The 17,820-nt window shown below is 43.0% G+C and overlaps 1 protein-coding gene across 2 annotated transcripts in view; it reads left to right on the top strand.

The window, feature by feature from the left end:
• The window catches only part of APP (amyloid beta precursor protein), a 317,332-nt gene that overhangs the window by 98,908 nt on the left and 200,604 nt on the right, over positions 1 to 17,820 (top strand). For both annotated transcript variants that reach the window (XM_030204274.1, XM_030204273.1), the window contains exon 2: positions 6,786 to 6,953. In XM_030204274.1, the coding sequence (XP_030060134.1) occupies positions 6,786 to 6,953 (168 nt within the window). The remainder of the gene's footprint in view (positions 1 to 6,785; positions 6,954 to 17,820) is intronic.

Here is a 17,820-nt window from a genome sequence, read left to right as displayed (position 1 = left end):
AGCGTGCGCACCCAACAATAGTGTATTTTATCCTGTGGTAAGTACGCTTTAGTGCTTACCGCAGCTTAGTAAAAGGACCCCCAAATTTGTACCTGAAGTAATGGCAGGTGAAATAATCTGTCCATGGACTTAAGGAACATCCATGGGAGAAGCTGGATTTGCATCTTGACTTCCAAGGTTACTGTTCTAACTGCTAAGCTACCTAAGGGTTAAACTTGAAGACATTTCAAAGTCTTTAGGAAAAACAAGAAATGTAAAATATTAAATAGCCCATTTGTGGCTTTCGTTGTCCTCCCCTGGCTTCATGTGATTGCAGCATCAGGATAAGGAAGCACTTATTAATAGCTACCTGTTATAGTTTTAATTGTTTAAATTGATAACTTTGTAAACAATATTTACATCCCAAAGAGAAACTAGAGTAACTTCAGTAGAAGTTGTAACTGATATCATGTACAAGTCAGGACATGGGGAATAGAGGGTATGGCAGCAGTAAGATGTAATGAGTGACAGGTCTGTGCAGATAAAGAGAATGCTACTCACGGATGTTAGTTATTAATTAAAGCTATGATTCAGCAGCAGACTGAGAGCCATAGTTAGTGCCGTGGGCTACCATATTAGTAACAAAGTCTTATTGCATAAAATGGGACCTGTGCTAAAATAGCATGAGTTAGTAGTAAATTAACATGTCTGAACAGTATCACATGTTAGCAACTATGCTCCTGAGCCTGTATAGGATGTGTGATTGGTTAAGGAACAGTAGAAAATCATTGTTTCTATAATCTAGGTTAAAATGCAGTCTGCTCCTCCATCATGCTGACAGTTTGGAATACAGTGTAAGCCCATAACTACTGCCTTCATTTGAGTTTCAGTACATTACAACATTAGGAGTGGAGGCATAGCAACAGGCTTTGAACCTGGCAACCTGGGTTCAATTCCCACTGCAGCTCCTTGTGACCTTGGGCAAGTCACTTAACCCTCCATTGCCCCAGCTACAAAAACTTAGATTGTGAGCCCTCTGGGGACCAAGAAAGTACCTGCATATAACATGTACAGCATTGCACATATCTAGTAACTCTATAGAAATGATTAGTAGTTGCCCTCTCCTTGTCCCTTCCTCCCTTCTCACCCATTACTTCCCTCACCCGTAACTGTCTAGTTTGTCTATATTACTTAGATTGTAAGCTCTTTTGAGCAGGGACTGTCTCTTTGTATCAGGTGTTCAGCGCTGCGTGCGTCTGGTAGCGCTATACAAATGTTAATAATAATAATAATAATAGTAGTAGTAGTCATCATTGGTAGACATTTTTCAGTACTCATTCATAACCTGTCGTACTATCTTCATTACTTTTATATAATGAGGGCAGTTTTCAAACTTCTCACACAGCTGTGAAATCTACCCATCAGATCAGTTTTCAAAGTGAAAATATGAGAGTGCTTTCAGTTTGAAAATCGCCTATGGAAAAAGTATGTCATATGCATCATTTCTTTTCCATGTGGGCATCTTTTTGAAAAAAAAAATAATTCACATACTTTTGAAAATTGTGCAGGTATTTTCAAAATCTGGCCCATTTGAGCACCTGTACTTACCCAGGAGCTGGTGTAAGAGTGAGGTTCACTGCTGTCATGGGATGTACAAAACTAACCCATTTGGAGACAAAGTGCTTACTGTGGATAAGGTAGTATATGTTTGCCCATGGGTAGGGTGAGACATGGCTTTAAGAACATAAGAATAGCCATACTAGGTCAAACCAATGGTCTGTCTAGCCCAGTATCCTGTTTCCAGCATTGGCCAATCCAGATCAAAAGTACCTGGCAGAAACCCAAATAGTGGCAACGTTCCATGCTACCAATCCCAGGGCAAGCAGTAGCTTCCCCATGTCTCTCTCAATAGCAGACTATGGACTTTTCCTCCAGGAACTTGTCCAAACCTTTTAAAAACCCAGATACGCTAACCACTGTTACCACATCCTCTGGAAAAAGGAGTTCCAGAGCTTAACTATTCTTTAAAAAAGGTTCCAGGGGAGATCTGGGAAATTATAGACCGGTGAGTCTGACGTCGGTGCCAGGGAAAATGGTAGAGGCTATTATTAAAAACAAAATTACAGAACACATCCAAGGACATGGATTACTGAGACCGAGTCAGCATGGCTTTTGTGTGGGGAAATCTTGCCTGACCAATTTACTTCAATTCTTTGAAGGAGTAAACAAACATGTGGACAAAGGGGAGCTGGTTGATATTGTATATCTGGATTTTCAAAAGGCGTTTGACAAGGTACCTTATGAAAGGCTACAGAGGAAATTGGAGGGTCATGGGATAGGAGGAAAAGTCCTATTGTGGATTAAAAACTGGTTGAAGGATAGGAAACAGAGAGTGGGGTTAAATGGGCAGTATTCACAATGGAGAAGGATAGTTAGTGGGGTTCCTCAGGGGTCTGTGCTAGGACTGCTGCTTTTTAATATATTTATAAATGATTTAGAGATGGGAGTAACTAGCGAGGTAATTAAATTTGCTGATGACACAAAGTTATTCAAAGTCGTTAACTCGTGACAGTATTGTGAAAAATTACAGAAGTATCTTACGAGACTGGGAGACTGGGCGGCTAAATGGCAGATAATGTTTAATGTGAGCAAGTGCAAGGTGATGTATGTGGGAAAAAAGAACCCGAATTATAGCTACGTCATGCAAGGTTCCACGTTAGGAGTTACGGACCAAGAAAGGGATATGGGTGTCATCGTCGATAATACACTGAAACCTTCTGCTCAGTGTTCTGCTGCGGCTTGGAAAGCGAATGGAATGTTGGGTATTATTAGGAAAGGTATGGAAAACAGGAGTGAGGATGTTATAATGCTGTTATATCGCTCCATGGTGCGACCGCACCTTGAGTATTAATTCTGGTCGCCGCATCTCAAGAAAGGTATAGAGGGGCATAATCGAATGCAAACGCCCATGTGTAAGAATGTCCATCTCCGAGAACGGGTCTGTGAAGGGGTGGGCCGAATCGTATTTTCGAAAAAGATGGACGTTTATCTTTAGTTTCAACAATACGGTTTGTGCCAGGCAAATGCATTGGATGTGGACGTTTTTGAGATGTGGGCGTTTGTTTGAACTGGGCGTTTTTGTTTTTCAGCGATAATCGAAACCGAAGTATCCCAGCTCAAAAACGACCAAATCCAAGGCTTTGGGTCGTGGGAGGGGCCAGGATTCATAGTGCACTGGTCCCCCTCACATGCCAGGACACCAACCGGGCACCCTAGGGGACACTTTTAAAAAAATAGGAACAAACATTAAATTACCTCCCAAGTGCATAGCTCCTTTACCTTGGGTGCTGAGACCCCCAAATCCCCCCCCCCAAAACCCACTCCCCGCAACTCAACACCATTACCATAGCACTTAATGGTGAAGGGGGGCACCTACATGTGGGTACAGTGGGTTTGGGGGGGGGGGGGGTTAGAGGGCTCCCATTTACCACCACAAGTGGTACAGGTAGGGGGGGGGTGGGCCTGGGTCCGCCTGCCTGAAGTGCACTGCATTACCCACTAAAACTGCTCCAGGGACAGGACTTGTTGCTGCTGTATAACCTTGGCACAGCAGTTCACACCGTAAGACTAATCTCGCTGAAAACGTCCTTTATTTCAATAACCGCGTTTACTCACAGTTAATTGCAGATCAGAGGTTGTGCCCCACTGGCAACGAGTCTCCCTGGTACTGAGATTAGCAGTAGCTCAGAGCTGGCAGAATGGTGTACAATGCCCTCTTTCAGCAACATTCAAGGTAAGAACTAAGTTCTTTAACGTGGCTAACACACGAATGGGATCTAAAATGGACTTACAAATATGGCCACTACCTCTTGGACTACCGGAAACAAAACAGGGCACACTCTGACCCAGGTCAGCAGAGGGAAAAGAACCATGGGAGAAGAGCCTACCAACTACCAACATCGTGAGACTGTAACACAAGCTAGTGAAATCACGAAGCCCAATACCCTACACCCACCACAGTGCAATGCTGATGTGACACTGCAGTGCACCCGAGAGCCACATCTGACCCAGGGAAAGGCTGTGAGAGGATCAAACACATTCTGCAGTCATGAAGATGGGTACGGAATTTGAGGGTGGCATAGCGGCTGGGAAATAAGGTGTTTGCAAGTGGGTTTTTTTTTTGGGGGGGGGGTTAGTGACCACTGGGGGAGTCAGGGGAGATGATTCCTGATTTCCTCCAGTGGTCATCTGGTCATTTAGGGCACTTTTTTGGAACCTGTTCGTGAGAAAAAAAGGGTCCAAAAAAAGTGTCCTAGATTCTGGCTAAAAACGCCTTTCTTTTTTCCATTATCGGCCAAGCGCGCCCATCTCTGCTCGGCCGATAACCACGCCCCAGTCCCACCTTCACCACACCTCTGACACGCCCCCATCAACTTTATTCATTCCCGCGACGGAGTGCAGTTGAATACGACCAAAATCGGCTTTCGATTATACCGATTTGGCCGCCCACGGGAAACGGACGCCCATCTCCCGAACATGGGCGTTTTTCTCCTTTCGAAAATAAGCAGGATAGTGGAATTGGAAAAGGTGCAGCGAAGGGCGACTAAAATGATAGCGGGGATGGGACGACTTCCCTATGAAGAAAGACTAAGGAGGCTAGGGCTTTTCAGCTTGGAGAAGAGACGGCTGAGGGGAGACATGATAGAGGTATATAAAATAATGAGTGGAGTGGAACAGGTGGATGTGAAGCGTCTGTTCACGCTTTCCAAAAATACTAGGACTAGGGGGCATGCGATGAAACTACAGTGTAGTAAATTTAAAACAAATCGGAGAAAATGTTTCTTCACCCAACGCGTAATTAAATTTTGGAATTCGTTGCCGGAGAACTTGGTGAAGGCGGTTAGATTGGCAGAGTTTAAAAGGGGGTTAGACGGTTTCCTAAAGGACAAGTCCATAAACCGCTACTAAATGGACTTGGGAAAAATCCACAATTCCAGGAATAACACATATAGAATGTTTGTACGTTTGGGAAGCTTGCCAGGTGCCCTTGGCCTGGATTGGCCGCTGTCGTGGACAGGATGCTGGGCTCGATGGACCCTTGGTCTTTTCCCAGTGTGGCATTACTTATGTACTTAAGTACTTATGTACTTTGAGTACATAAGGAAGATGACATTTTCAGTAGCCAGCCTGGCCGAATAGAATAAACTGCCTCTCCTTAGAAAACAAACAAACTATCAGGTGTTTAAAAGATAGTTGTGGCAATATTAGCACAAGCAGCTTAGGGCTTCTGGACTCAGTGACTGACTGCTCCCTGTTTAGTTTGAGTGTATAATGAGTGAAACGAGTGGGTAGTAGATGGTCAGTATTGACCAGTATGATGGATATTTGTGTTGTTATAGTTGTGATGTATTATATTGACTGTGTATGTTTATTTGTAATCCACCCTGGTTAAGAGCGGAATATAAATTTTAATAAATGAAAAATGCAATGATGTGTAAAACGAATGAAATGGATTGGAGGAATGGCTTAGTGGTTAGAGAAGTAAGCTACTGAATCAGGGAAGCCAGGGGTCAGAATCTGCCTCTCCTACTGACACTCTTTTTGACCTCCAACAAGCGCCTCAGGTACAACTTATAATGTAAATTTGCTTAGTCAGGGAAATGATTCATGAATGCAACTCACCTTGAGCTCAGATTTGGAAAAGGCAAATAATGAATCCAAATGTATCCTTAATTAGTGAACCACTTAGAATCACTTGGAATTTAGGCTAAACAATTTTTATTGGAAACATTCATGTAAAATCAAAATATAACATGTTAGATCAAAAGCAATACTGTCATCCATTACATTTTGTTTTAATCCCCACCTCCTCCCATCCACTCACCAAATACAACAGTGCAACTCCTCACAGTGATGCAATGATACTTATATATAAGTGGAATGAATCCAAAACAAAAGTGGAAAACCAATAGGTCTATACAATTCCACTCAACAACCCTTTTCCTCACCAAAACTTGACAAACCACGAATCACTTAGAATTTAATGCTGTGACTGGAGATGCTCCATGGGGCAAAAATGAAGTATAATATTTGCAGATATGGAACTAGAATGAAAAGGAGTTTGTGACTAGAGAAAGTATGAGAAATCAGAATAAATGGGATAATTGTTTTTTATCCCGTTTTGTACAGATGGGTTGGCACTTTTCAGTTCTTGTTTGAAAATGGGGTGCTTCTTCAGGGAAGCATATTAAGACATACTGAAATGTGATAAACACAGCCTGGTTGACATTCCAAATTATTTAACTGGCCAGAAGTAGCCGCTGAACGGTTAAATCGCTTGTTTAGGATTTTCTGCTAAATTTTAGTGGCACTTAACAGGTTATTGGCGCAGAAAATTAGCAGCACCTAAGTGAAAACCGGCTATTGTGGAGATGTTAGGGGGTGGAGTTAACACTTGGCCGGTTAAGTGACTATATTCAGCACTTAACCGACCAGGGTAAGCGCATAAATCGGACTGCATAAAACACAATCCTATCTTCATGCTGAATATTGATTTAACCAGCTATGTGTTAGCCAGCGCCATATGAACTGAATATTCAGTGCCGAAGCCTGGACATGGCCCAGCATTGAATATCTGGCAGCACTGGCTGAAAATTGACGCCAACATTTTTAAAATTTTAACAGTGGAAGTACTTATCTTAATGATGAAGTGAAAGATCCCAGCTGATTTGTGCAGCCATTCCTTTGCTAATATTGTAAATTCTATCCATTGTTGCTAATTCACGTTCTTGTCTTCCTCTGTCTAGGTCCCCGCTGATGGAAGTACTGGCTTGTTGGCAGAGCCCCAGGTGGCCATGTTCTGTGGCAAACTTAATATGCACATGAATGTTCAAAATGGAAAATGGGAGTACGACTCCTCTGGAACCAAGAGCTGCATCGGGACCAAGGAAGGAATCCTGCAGTACTGCCAGGAGGTCAGGACACACTTCACTACTTAATCTATGTTCAAAGTTAGGCATGACCAGAATGGAGTGAATCTGAAGCTAGGACAGATGATGGAATGTCTTTAGGTCAGATCACGTCTCAAACTGTCTACATATGATGTCATAATTACAGTAAAAGTCAGCTGGATGTCGGGCTTGGCAGTGTGATATAGTTCGAAATATGAAGCTTCTGAAGGATAGAGTAGGGTCAACGTTTAAAAAATTTCAGTAATAACTATCTGACCAAGAGAAATGATGCAGGGTTGATGTTACTATTTGCCATATAGACTTTTGAATATTATACTTAGGGCCCTGTTTACTAAGCCGTATTAGAGGTGTGCTAGCGTTTTTAGCATGCACTAAGCATTAGCGCATGCTATGTAGATGCCCATAATATTCTTATGGGTGTCTACACGTTTAGCTCGTGCTAATTTTTAGCACACGCTAAAACACTAGCACATCTTAGTAAACAAGACCTAGGCGGTAATTTCATTTTTTACGCGCATCCACTACGGCGCTAACCGCTAAGTCAATGGGTGGTGGTAAGGTCTCAGTCCCAAAATGGATGCGCGCCAATTTTTATTTGGCTGTACATCCATTTTTGGCCCCCAAAAAAGGCCTTTTTTGCAAGTTCGCTGAAAAATGGACCTGCACATGTCCAATACACACATGTACACCAGCGCAGGCCATTTTTCAGCGCACCTTAGTAAAAGGACCCCTTAGTGAATATGATTTTTGACAGAAACGTAAATATACAAGCCTTAAAATCTTGGTTGGTGCCTGAAGGCATCCACTAACTATGTAATATATTCAGTGCTTTTTTTGTGCCGGTACGCAATGGTACGGCGTACCGGCACCTTTTTTGCCCGCCCCCCCCCCCCCCCACCGCGACACTTCGGGCGAGTCCTGCACTTAGTTTTTTTTTTTTAAGACTCAGAACGCGCGAACGATGCAGCCGGCAGCGATTGAAAGAGGCTGTCTGGGCTGGCGTCTGCGTCGGAGCTTCCCTCACCCTCTGTGAGTCCCGCGAAACAGGAAGTTGTAACAACGAAGGCGGGACTTGCAGAGGGTGAGGGAAGCTCCGACGCAGACGCCAGCCCAGACAGCCTCTTTCAATCGCTGCCGGCTGCATCGTTCGCACGTTCTGAGTCTTAAAAAAAAAAACTAAGTGCAGGACTCGCCCGGAGTGTCGCGGGGGGAAGGATTGGGGAGAGAAAGAGGGAAACCAACAGAGGGAAGGATTGGGGAGAGAGAGAAAGAGGGAAACCAACAGAGGGAAGGATTGGGGAAAGAGAGAAACCAACAGAGGGAAGGATTGGGGAAAGAGGGAAACCAACAGAGGGAAGGATTGGGGAGAGAGGGAAAGAGGGAAACCAACAGAGGGAAGGATTGGGGAGAGAGAGAAAGAGGGAAACCAACAGAGGGAAGGATTGGGGAGAGAGGGAAACCAACAGAGGGAAGGATTGGGGAGAGAGAGGGAAACCAACAGAGGGAAGGATGGGGAGAGAGAGGGAAAAACAGATGGAAGGATTGGGGAGAGAGGGGAAACACAGATGGAAGGATTGGGGAGAGGGGAAAACAGATGGAAGGATTGGGGAGAGAGAGAGAAAACACAGATGGAAGGATTGGGGAGAGAGGGAAAAACAGATGGAAGGATGGGGAGAGAGAGGGGGAAAAACAGATGGAAGGATGGGGAGAGAGAGGGAGAAAAACGGAAGGATGGGGAGAGAGAGAGGGAAAACGGAAGGATGGGGAGAGAAAGAGGGAAGACACTGGATGGAAGAATGCAGAAAGAAATAGGGGAGACACTGGAAGGATGGGGAGAGAAAGCAGAGCTGCTGGATGGAAAAGGGGAATAGAGAAAGACTGGAGAATAAGAGGAAGGGGCATGGGGAGAACAAGGGTGAGGAAAAGATGAAAAGCCACAGGTAGATGAAGGAAATTAAAGAATGGATAGTAAGAATGAATTAAAGCTGGACAGAGAGAGAGCCTGAAAAATATTGAAGAAAGCAAAGAAAAAGGAGACAAAAATGACAAATGGCACAGAAGAGTTAAGCGAAAACAAAGGAAAGCAGAATCACAGACTGGGACCAATATGGAAAGAAAAACAGTCACCAGACAACAAAGGTAGAAAAAAATCATTTTATTTTCATTTTAGTGTTTGTAATATGTCCAATTTGAGAATTTACATTGGCTGTCTTATTTTGCACTGGGTATACTGGAGCTGTAAGAGCTTACAGAGATTATTTATCATGAAAAAAAATCACGTTATTTTTTTCTCCTATAGTACTATAATATTTTCAATGATGTCTGTTTATATGCGCAATGGCTGGTATAGGGGGTGTGGTTAATGTGGGTGTGGCTATCATAGGGGTGGAGCCATATGTGGTGACCCCGCCCATAATGAGTACCGGCACCTTTTTTTCTACAAAAAAAAGCACTGAATATATTATTCCACCTAGTAGAGCAGAAACATTGTATAGCAGAGTCCTGTCTTTCATCACAGTCCTACACACTGGTCTGCAAATCTAGTGGAATCAGTACATGCAAAAAAAATCTTTATCTGGAAAGTTTAGTAAGCTTGTATTAAGTCTGTGATGAAAACAAGATTTATGCTGCTAAAAAAAATCAGTAACAATGTCTATTCATTAGTGTGTATTTGGTTCATTAAGGTGCCTCAGAAACTTTAGTGTACACAAAATCAATTTAATGCATTTTAACCTATGAATTAATGCACATATCAATTTGCATGCACTGAAAAGTTCTAACGTGTTTAAAAATTTAATTAACAGAAATGTGTGAAACAAACTGAAAAAAGGTCCAAAAATCAAGAAAAAGTAAAAAATATGACAATGAACATCTCTAGACTTCAGAGAAGCAGCCAATGTACTGTCATTCTGCCATTTTTATCTGCAGTAAGAGTCTTTAATGATGATCAGTCATTCTGACCAGATAGATGTTGTTCCCAACATTGAATATCCAGGTCTGACTGGACATGTGTTGGCCTCCAGGACTTGTGTGGGCCCTGTCTGATATTTAGCTAGGACCTACATAAGGGGGATCTCCATTTTCCACCCCCTCCCCCTGAACAGTGCCCCTCTGAAAGCCCCCCTACTCCAAGAGCAGCATACCCTGGGAACAGTTCCTTTTTCGGAAACACCTCCAAGAACAGCGCCTCCTCAATAATGGTGCCCCCTCTGGAGACCCTCCACCCCCACCCTAGTATCATATACCCTGGCGGTCTAGTGAGTCTTCAGGTTAGGAGGGATCCCAGTCGCTCCTGTCCATGCTGGCTCAGCCTCAAAATAGTTGCCGCAACCTCTAGCAATAGACTCTGCCCCTGTAACGCCTCACTTCTGCCTGTTTTACTGTATATGATTAGAGCTGATATTTAGCGTCACTGCGTGGTTATGTGCCACTGAATATCAGCAGCAGGCCTGCTCAGCATGGTGGAGTCGGGCAGGACCCTCTCCTACCCACTTAAATGACACTGAAAATCAACCATTTTTTATAAACATGTTCCCAAGATAAAAAACCCTGGTTTTAGTGTCTTTCAGTGGAAGAGCAAGTGAAGAAAGTAAAGCAGTGTCCAGGTTCCACTAAAGTCTGATAAAGGCTCCCATGATAACAAGCTTCCAGTGTCTGAGAATAAAATAACATCAATATACAAAGTATTCCATACAATGCAATATATAGTCAATAAATCAAAAATATATTTTTTAAGAAAGGGATGGTAAATAAGACCGAAAATATTATAATGCCTTTGTATCGCTCCATGGTGTGACTTCATCTTGAATATTGCATTCAGTTTTGGTCGCTTTATCGCAAAAAAATATATAGTGGAATTAAAAAAGGTTCAAAGAAAAGCAACCAAAATGATAAAGGGGATGGATCTCCTTTCATATGGAGGAAAGGCCAAAGAGGTTAGCAACCTTATTTTCGAAAGTGATGGGCGCCCAGATTTCGACCCAAATTGGGAGATGGGCGTCCATCTCGCAAAGGCGCCCAAATCGGTATAATCGAAAGCCGATTTTAGGCGCCTGCAACTGCGTCGCGGGAATGAACAAAGTTGATGGGGGCGTGTCGGAGGCATGGGGGCGGGACTGGGGCGTGTTTATCGGCCGAGTAGAGATGGGCACCTTCGGCCAATAATCGAAAAAAATGGCCATTTTTAGCGCGATTTCAGCTCACTTTTTTTGGACCCTTTTTTTTCATGAACAAGTCCCAAAAAAGTGCCCCAAGTGACCAGATGACCACCGAAGGGAATCGGGGATGACCACCCCTGACTCCCCCAGTGGTCACTAACCCCCTCCCACCAAAAAAAAACAACTTTAACAACTTTTTTTCCAGCCTGTATGCCAGCCTCAAATGCCATACCCAGCTCCATCACAGCAGTAAGCAGGTCCCTGGAGCAGTTGTTAGTGGGTGCAGTGGACTTCAGGCAGGTGGACCCAGGCCCATCCCCACCTACCTGTTACACTTGTGGTGGTTAATGTTGAGCCCTCCAAAACCCACTGTACCCACATCTAGGTGCTCCCCTTCAGCCATAAGTGCTATGGTAATGGTGTAGAGTTGTGGGCAGTGGGTTTTGGGGGGGATTTGGGGGGCTCAGCACCCAAGGGAAGGGAGCTATGGACTTGGAAGGTATTTAACTTTTTTTTTTACAAGTGCCCCTTAGGGTGCCTGGTTGGTGTCCTGGCATGTGAGGGGGACCAGTGCACCACGAATCCTGGCCCCTCCCATGAACCAATGCCTTGGTTTTGTTCGTTTTTGAGCTGGGCGCCTTCAGTTTCCATTATCGCTGAAAAACGAAACTGCCCAGCTCAAATCCGCACATATCTGATGCATTTGCCGGGCACAAACCGTATTATCGAAAAAAAAGATGGGCGGCCATTTTTTTCCAAAATACGGTCTGTCCCGCCCCTTCACGTACCCGTTCTCGGACATAGAGGCCCATGGACATGGGCGTTCACATTCGATTATGCCCCTCTAGGGCTCTCAACTTGGAAAAGAGACAGTTGAGGGGAGATATGATTGAGGTCTATAAAATCCTGAGTGGTGTAGAATGAGTAGAAGTGAATCTATTTTTTTCACTCTTTCAAAAAGTACAAAGACCAGGGCACACTCAATGAAATTGTATGAAACTACTTTTAAAACAAATAGGCGGAAATATTTTTTCATTCAACAAATAGTTAAGCTCTGGAACTCTTCGTTGATATTCAGACATAGCCAGTTATCTTTAAACTGGCCAAAGATATACCAGGGTTTGGCGTTACCAAATATGACCGCCAAACCCAGTTTAAAAATCGGCATATAGCTGGTTATATCATGTGGTATAACCAGTTATTCGCCAGCTGCTACCCACGGATATTCAGAGGAGAATAGCAGGTTATCCTCAGCTAAATATCGGCGGATAGCCAGTTAAGTGCTGTTTAACTAGTCAGCATCTGTTCTGACCGATTAAATAACGCTAAATATTGGGCAGATGGTTCTTGATTTAAAAATCAAAAAACAGTGATAGAATTCAAAAAGGCATGGGATGAACACAGAGGATCTCTAATTAGAAAATGAATGGTATTAAAAAAAATAAACAAACCCAAAACAACTAAACTTAAGTGGCTGCATGTGTGTGGCTGTGTCAAGTGGCACTTAGATGGTGCTTCAGACTGTGAAGAGCTAAGGCCCATGCCAGGGAGACTTGTAAGGTCTTTGTCTCATATATGGCAATCCAATGTAAGATGAGCTGGAAAGGGCTTCAACAGCAGCTTCAGTAGCTGGAATGTGAGGACAATGCTGGGCAGACTTTTACAGTCCGTGTCCTGCAAATGACGAGACGGATTTGGATAGGCTGAAGTGGGCTTCAATGGCATCTCTGGTAGTTGGAACATAAGGACAGTGCCAGGTGGACTTCTGCAGTCTATGTCCCAGAAATGCCATTCATTGTTGGTTTGATCATGAATTGATAATGTTTGTTACTGTTGAGCAGATTAGATGGACCATTCAGGTCTTTATCTGCTATCATTTACTATGTTACTATGTAATGCACCAAAATAATATCTCTCTCTATATAAAAGGCACCACCAACGTTCTAAATGAAGCCTCCAGCCGGAAGTGTGAAGCGGTGTAGATATCTGGTTTCCCCATGAGTGTCTGCCCCACCCTTGCTCTCTCTGTAACACAGCTCCTGAGTCCTGACAAATATAAACGGTGAAGGAAAACACAACAGGAATCCTGTATAATTACCAAACGCTGCTCTCCGAAACTCGGAGCCTCCCTCTCGTAACACAGCATGAATCCTAACAAATACAGTGAAAAACACAGCAGGAATCCTGTATAATTACCAAACACTGCTCTCCGAAACTGGGAGGGGGGAGGGAGGGGAGGGAGGGGAGAGAGGGCAGAGGGGAGGGACAGCAGAGGGAGGGGGGAGACTCTCACTCTCTCTCTGTCACACACACAGTCGCACATTCACTCTCTTTCAAACATACACACTCTGATAAAAACCTTGCTAGCGCCCGTTTCATTTGCATCAGAAACGGGCCTTTTTTACTAGTAACATATAAACAGAACAATATTTGTAGTATTCTGGACATATGTGCAATTGCTATAACATGTCTCTGTCAGCCCTAGTCCACCATCTTCCTGGCAGTGGCACATTCACAGAAAACATCCCACGAGTAGATTTTACTGCTGCTGCCAGTGGTGACCTGAGAAGGCACTGGGCCCAGCAGAAGCAGCAGTGAGAGGGTGAGCAGGAAAGAGGAGAAGGTCTCAGTTTGGGTTGGGGAACACCTATGGCCCCAAGCCTGTCTGAAGCTGAAGGAGATACAGCCAGCTGGTGGGCTTTGGGCCCTCTCCCTGATTTCTGCCCTGGGCCCCAGCATGTTTAACCTCAGCCCTGTCCTTTGACACTGGGCAGGTAGCCCCTGGTTGCAAAGATGAGGGCTGTGGAAGCTGCAGTTCCCCTCAGGATTGAGATGCTCCTTAACCTTTAATAATCACTTGTTCCATTAAGAGACTGTGATGCTATTCTGTCCCATCTAATTACTTTCTGTTCCCTGACTGATCTTCTGACCATTTTCTGCTTATTAATGTCCTGTCTTTGCTTTGCTGATTCAGAACTCTAAAGCAGAACTGATGGGAATAAAACTCTCATTACTAACCAAAGTAGCAGAAACATGAGTTTAGAGCAGAAGTATTAAAAAAAAAATTCCACTTCATTTGTCTATCGGAAAATTCCACAAATATGTATTGATAGCACACAAGAAATGCTGTGTCATGGAGGAATGAATTCACAGAGACTCAGCTAGAGAGGGGGCTCATCTTTAACCATAATCTAATGACTGCTATCATTTGTTTCACATATAGAGGGAAAGTTACTAAGGTGCAGTAAAATATCACATTTTACAGTAGTTTAATTTCCCACGGGGATCACTAACCTGTGGTAATTCAGTTCTGCTGATTAGTAACTTATATGATAAATATGTAGCTTTCATTCTGCTTTGCATGCTGGGTTATTGTTCAGTGTATGGTCAAATACTCTGGGGAACATTTTTTAAAGGGGCCAGTGCATAAGATGTAAAAAAAAAAGACTTCCCCCACCCCTTGACTCCCTTATCAAAAAGCCCCCCCCCCCCCCCCCCAAGAAAATCATGATCGTCTTTTAGCATCCTCAGGGCCTACTTCCACAAACCCTTTGATCTAGTGGTGGGGGACAGGTTCAAAATAGTAGTGGTTGACCTCTAACTCTAGTCTTGCAATACTGTCACAAGGGGTTCAAGTTGCCCCCCACCCCATCATTCTGAGGTTGCCTACAGGGAGTCTATGTTGGAGTGTTATGGTTATCATTTTTGAGATGATGGGGTCTTCTTGGGGAGGGGGTCAGACAATGGGGGATCTTTCTGCTGAGGGAAAGGTTGGGGAAGGGTCTTGTTTTAGGTATCTTGTGCATCAGACCATTTAAGAAGGCTCCTTGGAGAAGTGGGCTGCTCATTAGTGGCATAAAGCACTTCAACTCACTCAAAAGTGGTATTATTTTTCCACAAATAATGCAGCTTTTAATACAAGCTGATCATTTGATTTGCAAAATGCATTTGCATGCTTTGGATTTCATTAATATATAACATGAATTGTGGCAAACTAACATGCATTAAGCAAATTAACACACAGTTTTGTCTGTGCATTATTATATGCATTATTTCCTTAATGCACTTTAGTAACTACCCCACCCCCACTGCAGTGTTCATGTGGTATATATATATATATTGCTATTTTAGCCACCTTTCATTCGCTTGTTATGTCAAGCATACTGAAACTGAACGTTTTAACAAGTATTTGAGTTTGTCATGAAGTCCGTCATAAAATGTGAAATATGATGGAAACCAAAGACTATAAGGCCTGTCCAGTCTGCCCATTCCCAGTTTTTTCTCACCTTTACATGTGTGTATTCCTGAAGCCATATAGCAGTATTCTTCACCCTTTTCAAACCTAACACAGACCTATATTAACAAAATATTATGTGAAACCCCAACCTCCACAGAGCAGAGTGCAAACATGGAGATGTCTCATGATTAAAAGAAAAACTAAGCAAGCTCTGAAAGTCTCAGTCATTTCCCGATATTAAAGCAAAGATTGGGGGACAGGATGTGAGACATACATAAACCCATCACAGTAGACCAGCTTCATCTGTATACAAGTGCAGGAGAAAGGAGAAGTTGTGGTGTGAGCAGCTGGCCTGGTTAGTTAGCTTGGCTGAAACTTGTGACTGCCAGAGTTCCCAAACTGCTGCTATGTACTCAGAGTGAATCATATCTAGTGCTCACTGCATGCTCTCTTCGTCCCTCTCATTCAGAATACATCACTCAGACTCCTAGGTCGTGCAACCCGATCTGACCATATCATGCCCCTCTTTTCAAAATATCATTAGCTCCCAATTCCCTTTAGAATTAAATACAAAATATTGACCCTTACACACAAAGCCTTGTATACAAACTCGTCAATGTGCATAGCTTCCGTTATTTCCCCCTATATGCCTTCTAAAAACCTACGCTTTCATATTGAACGTTGTTTGTCTATTCCCCCTATTTATCGTGCCCAATTTACTTCCTCCCGGCTGGCTGCATTCTTTTATCTTATGCCTTGCCATTTTCCTTACGTAGTGAACTTTCCTACCCTAAATTAAAATCGGTCCTAAAAACACATTTCTTATTAGTGTTCCCTGATGGTGCAAACTGAGGTGACACACAAACCAAACAAAACAGGAGTCTGAAAATCAGCAGACATTAAAAACAAACAAACAAACCCTACTGTACACAGTATCCTGAAGAAACCGATTCTAAAACTTACAATCTCAGGAGTGGAAAGTGGAGGAGAGGTTGTGTGTATTGTTTTAGTTAATTCTATAAATAAAGTTCTAACATGTATGTGGCAAATATGCACGTACATGACTAGAATACCTGCATATATGTTTGTAAGTGTGTATATTAATGCATAAATGCAAAAAATCCATTTACATGCTATTCTGTAAATAAATGCAGATCTCAGAGAATAGAACAGATCCAGGTGAGGGTCACACAGAAAATATTTTGTTAAGAAAATACTCATCATATAAATACTTAAAATCATAGTTAAACTAATAACACCATATATAAGACAAATAATTTAAATAGCAAACAGAGATTAAAAACTTACAGCAGCCCAGACCACCAATTGTGAAACCAACAGATAGATTCTAAGTATAATTGGTAGTCTGGGCTACTTTTTATATCTATTTAAGAGATATATGATGAGCCTACACACATTTGTCCATATTTGCAGTGCATGTGTGTTTTATCTATATTGTAAATTTGTTACATTTCTTTGTTGTTATTTAAATTATTTGTCTTATATATGGCGTTATGATTTTAAGTATTTATGTGCTGGGTATTTTCTTAATAAAATATTTGCTGTGTGACCCTCATCTGGATCTGTTCTTTTTCTCTGACTTGTGATTTGTTACAGATCCATAGCGCCTCTTCTGTGTTGGAATAAATGCAGATCTTACATAGCACATATTATAGATGGGCAAACACATGGGTGGGACTCACACTTATGGATGTAACTTATAGAATACGTATCTCTGGCATCTATGTGTGAGCATTTACACCAGCTCTATGGCTGGCTTAAATGCCCGCAGTGATGCCGTCTAGGCACCCATTTACAGGTTTGCCCTCTGTGTGCTGTAGAAAGCAGGGTCTGACTATCTATGTCATGCCTTGCTTCTTGATAAGCCAGACTCTCTGGGACTTCAGGATGTGCACGGAAAGAAGTTTAGGTTCATGTTTGGACAGTTTTCTGGCCTTTTCTCCAGTTTTCAAACAGATTTCAGTTTGTTTCAGACATTTGTTTTAATAATTTTTTTTATCAAGTTATAACTTTTAAATGTGTGTTAATTGATTTAGCATGTACACTAATGAATATTCCTACTGGGGCTCCTGCTGCAGCTCAGAAGGAGAGACATTTAAGCCCCAGGGCTGGTTTCTCTTATTGATATAAAATGCTAAGAGCAGAGTCCAGGTGCTAGTCTGGGTGTGAGCATTGAGCTGTGGCATACTGATCCCGCCTGATGGTACATTAAAAAGTATAAAAGAAGTAATTATTAAACGCTGCATTCTTCGCGGGAAGAAGAGGACCTCCTTGGCTGGCGGGGATTGGGGTCCCCTGCCAGCGAAGGTAGACCACGGCGACGACGGGGGAGGGTTGGCAGTGGGAAGGGGGGTCGAGAGGGTCGTCGGCAGGGGGGTCCAGGGCCAAATCTGTGGGGGCTCAGGCCTCCCAGTCCCACGTAGCTACGCCACTGTCTTATAGTTTTCAGTCTTGC

The sequence above is a fragment of the Microcaecilia unicolor genome, chromosome 5 (genome assembly GCF_901765095.1).
Source record: "Microcaecilia unicolor chromosome 5, aMicUni1.1, whole genome shotgun sequence".
NCBI lineage: Eukaryota > Metazoa > Chordata > Amphibia > Gymnophiona > Siphonopidae > Microcaecilia > Microcaecilia unicolor.
Note: the sequence above shows the minus strand (reverse complement) of the source record. Positions and strands in the feature narration are given on the sequence as shown.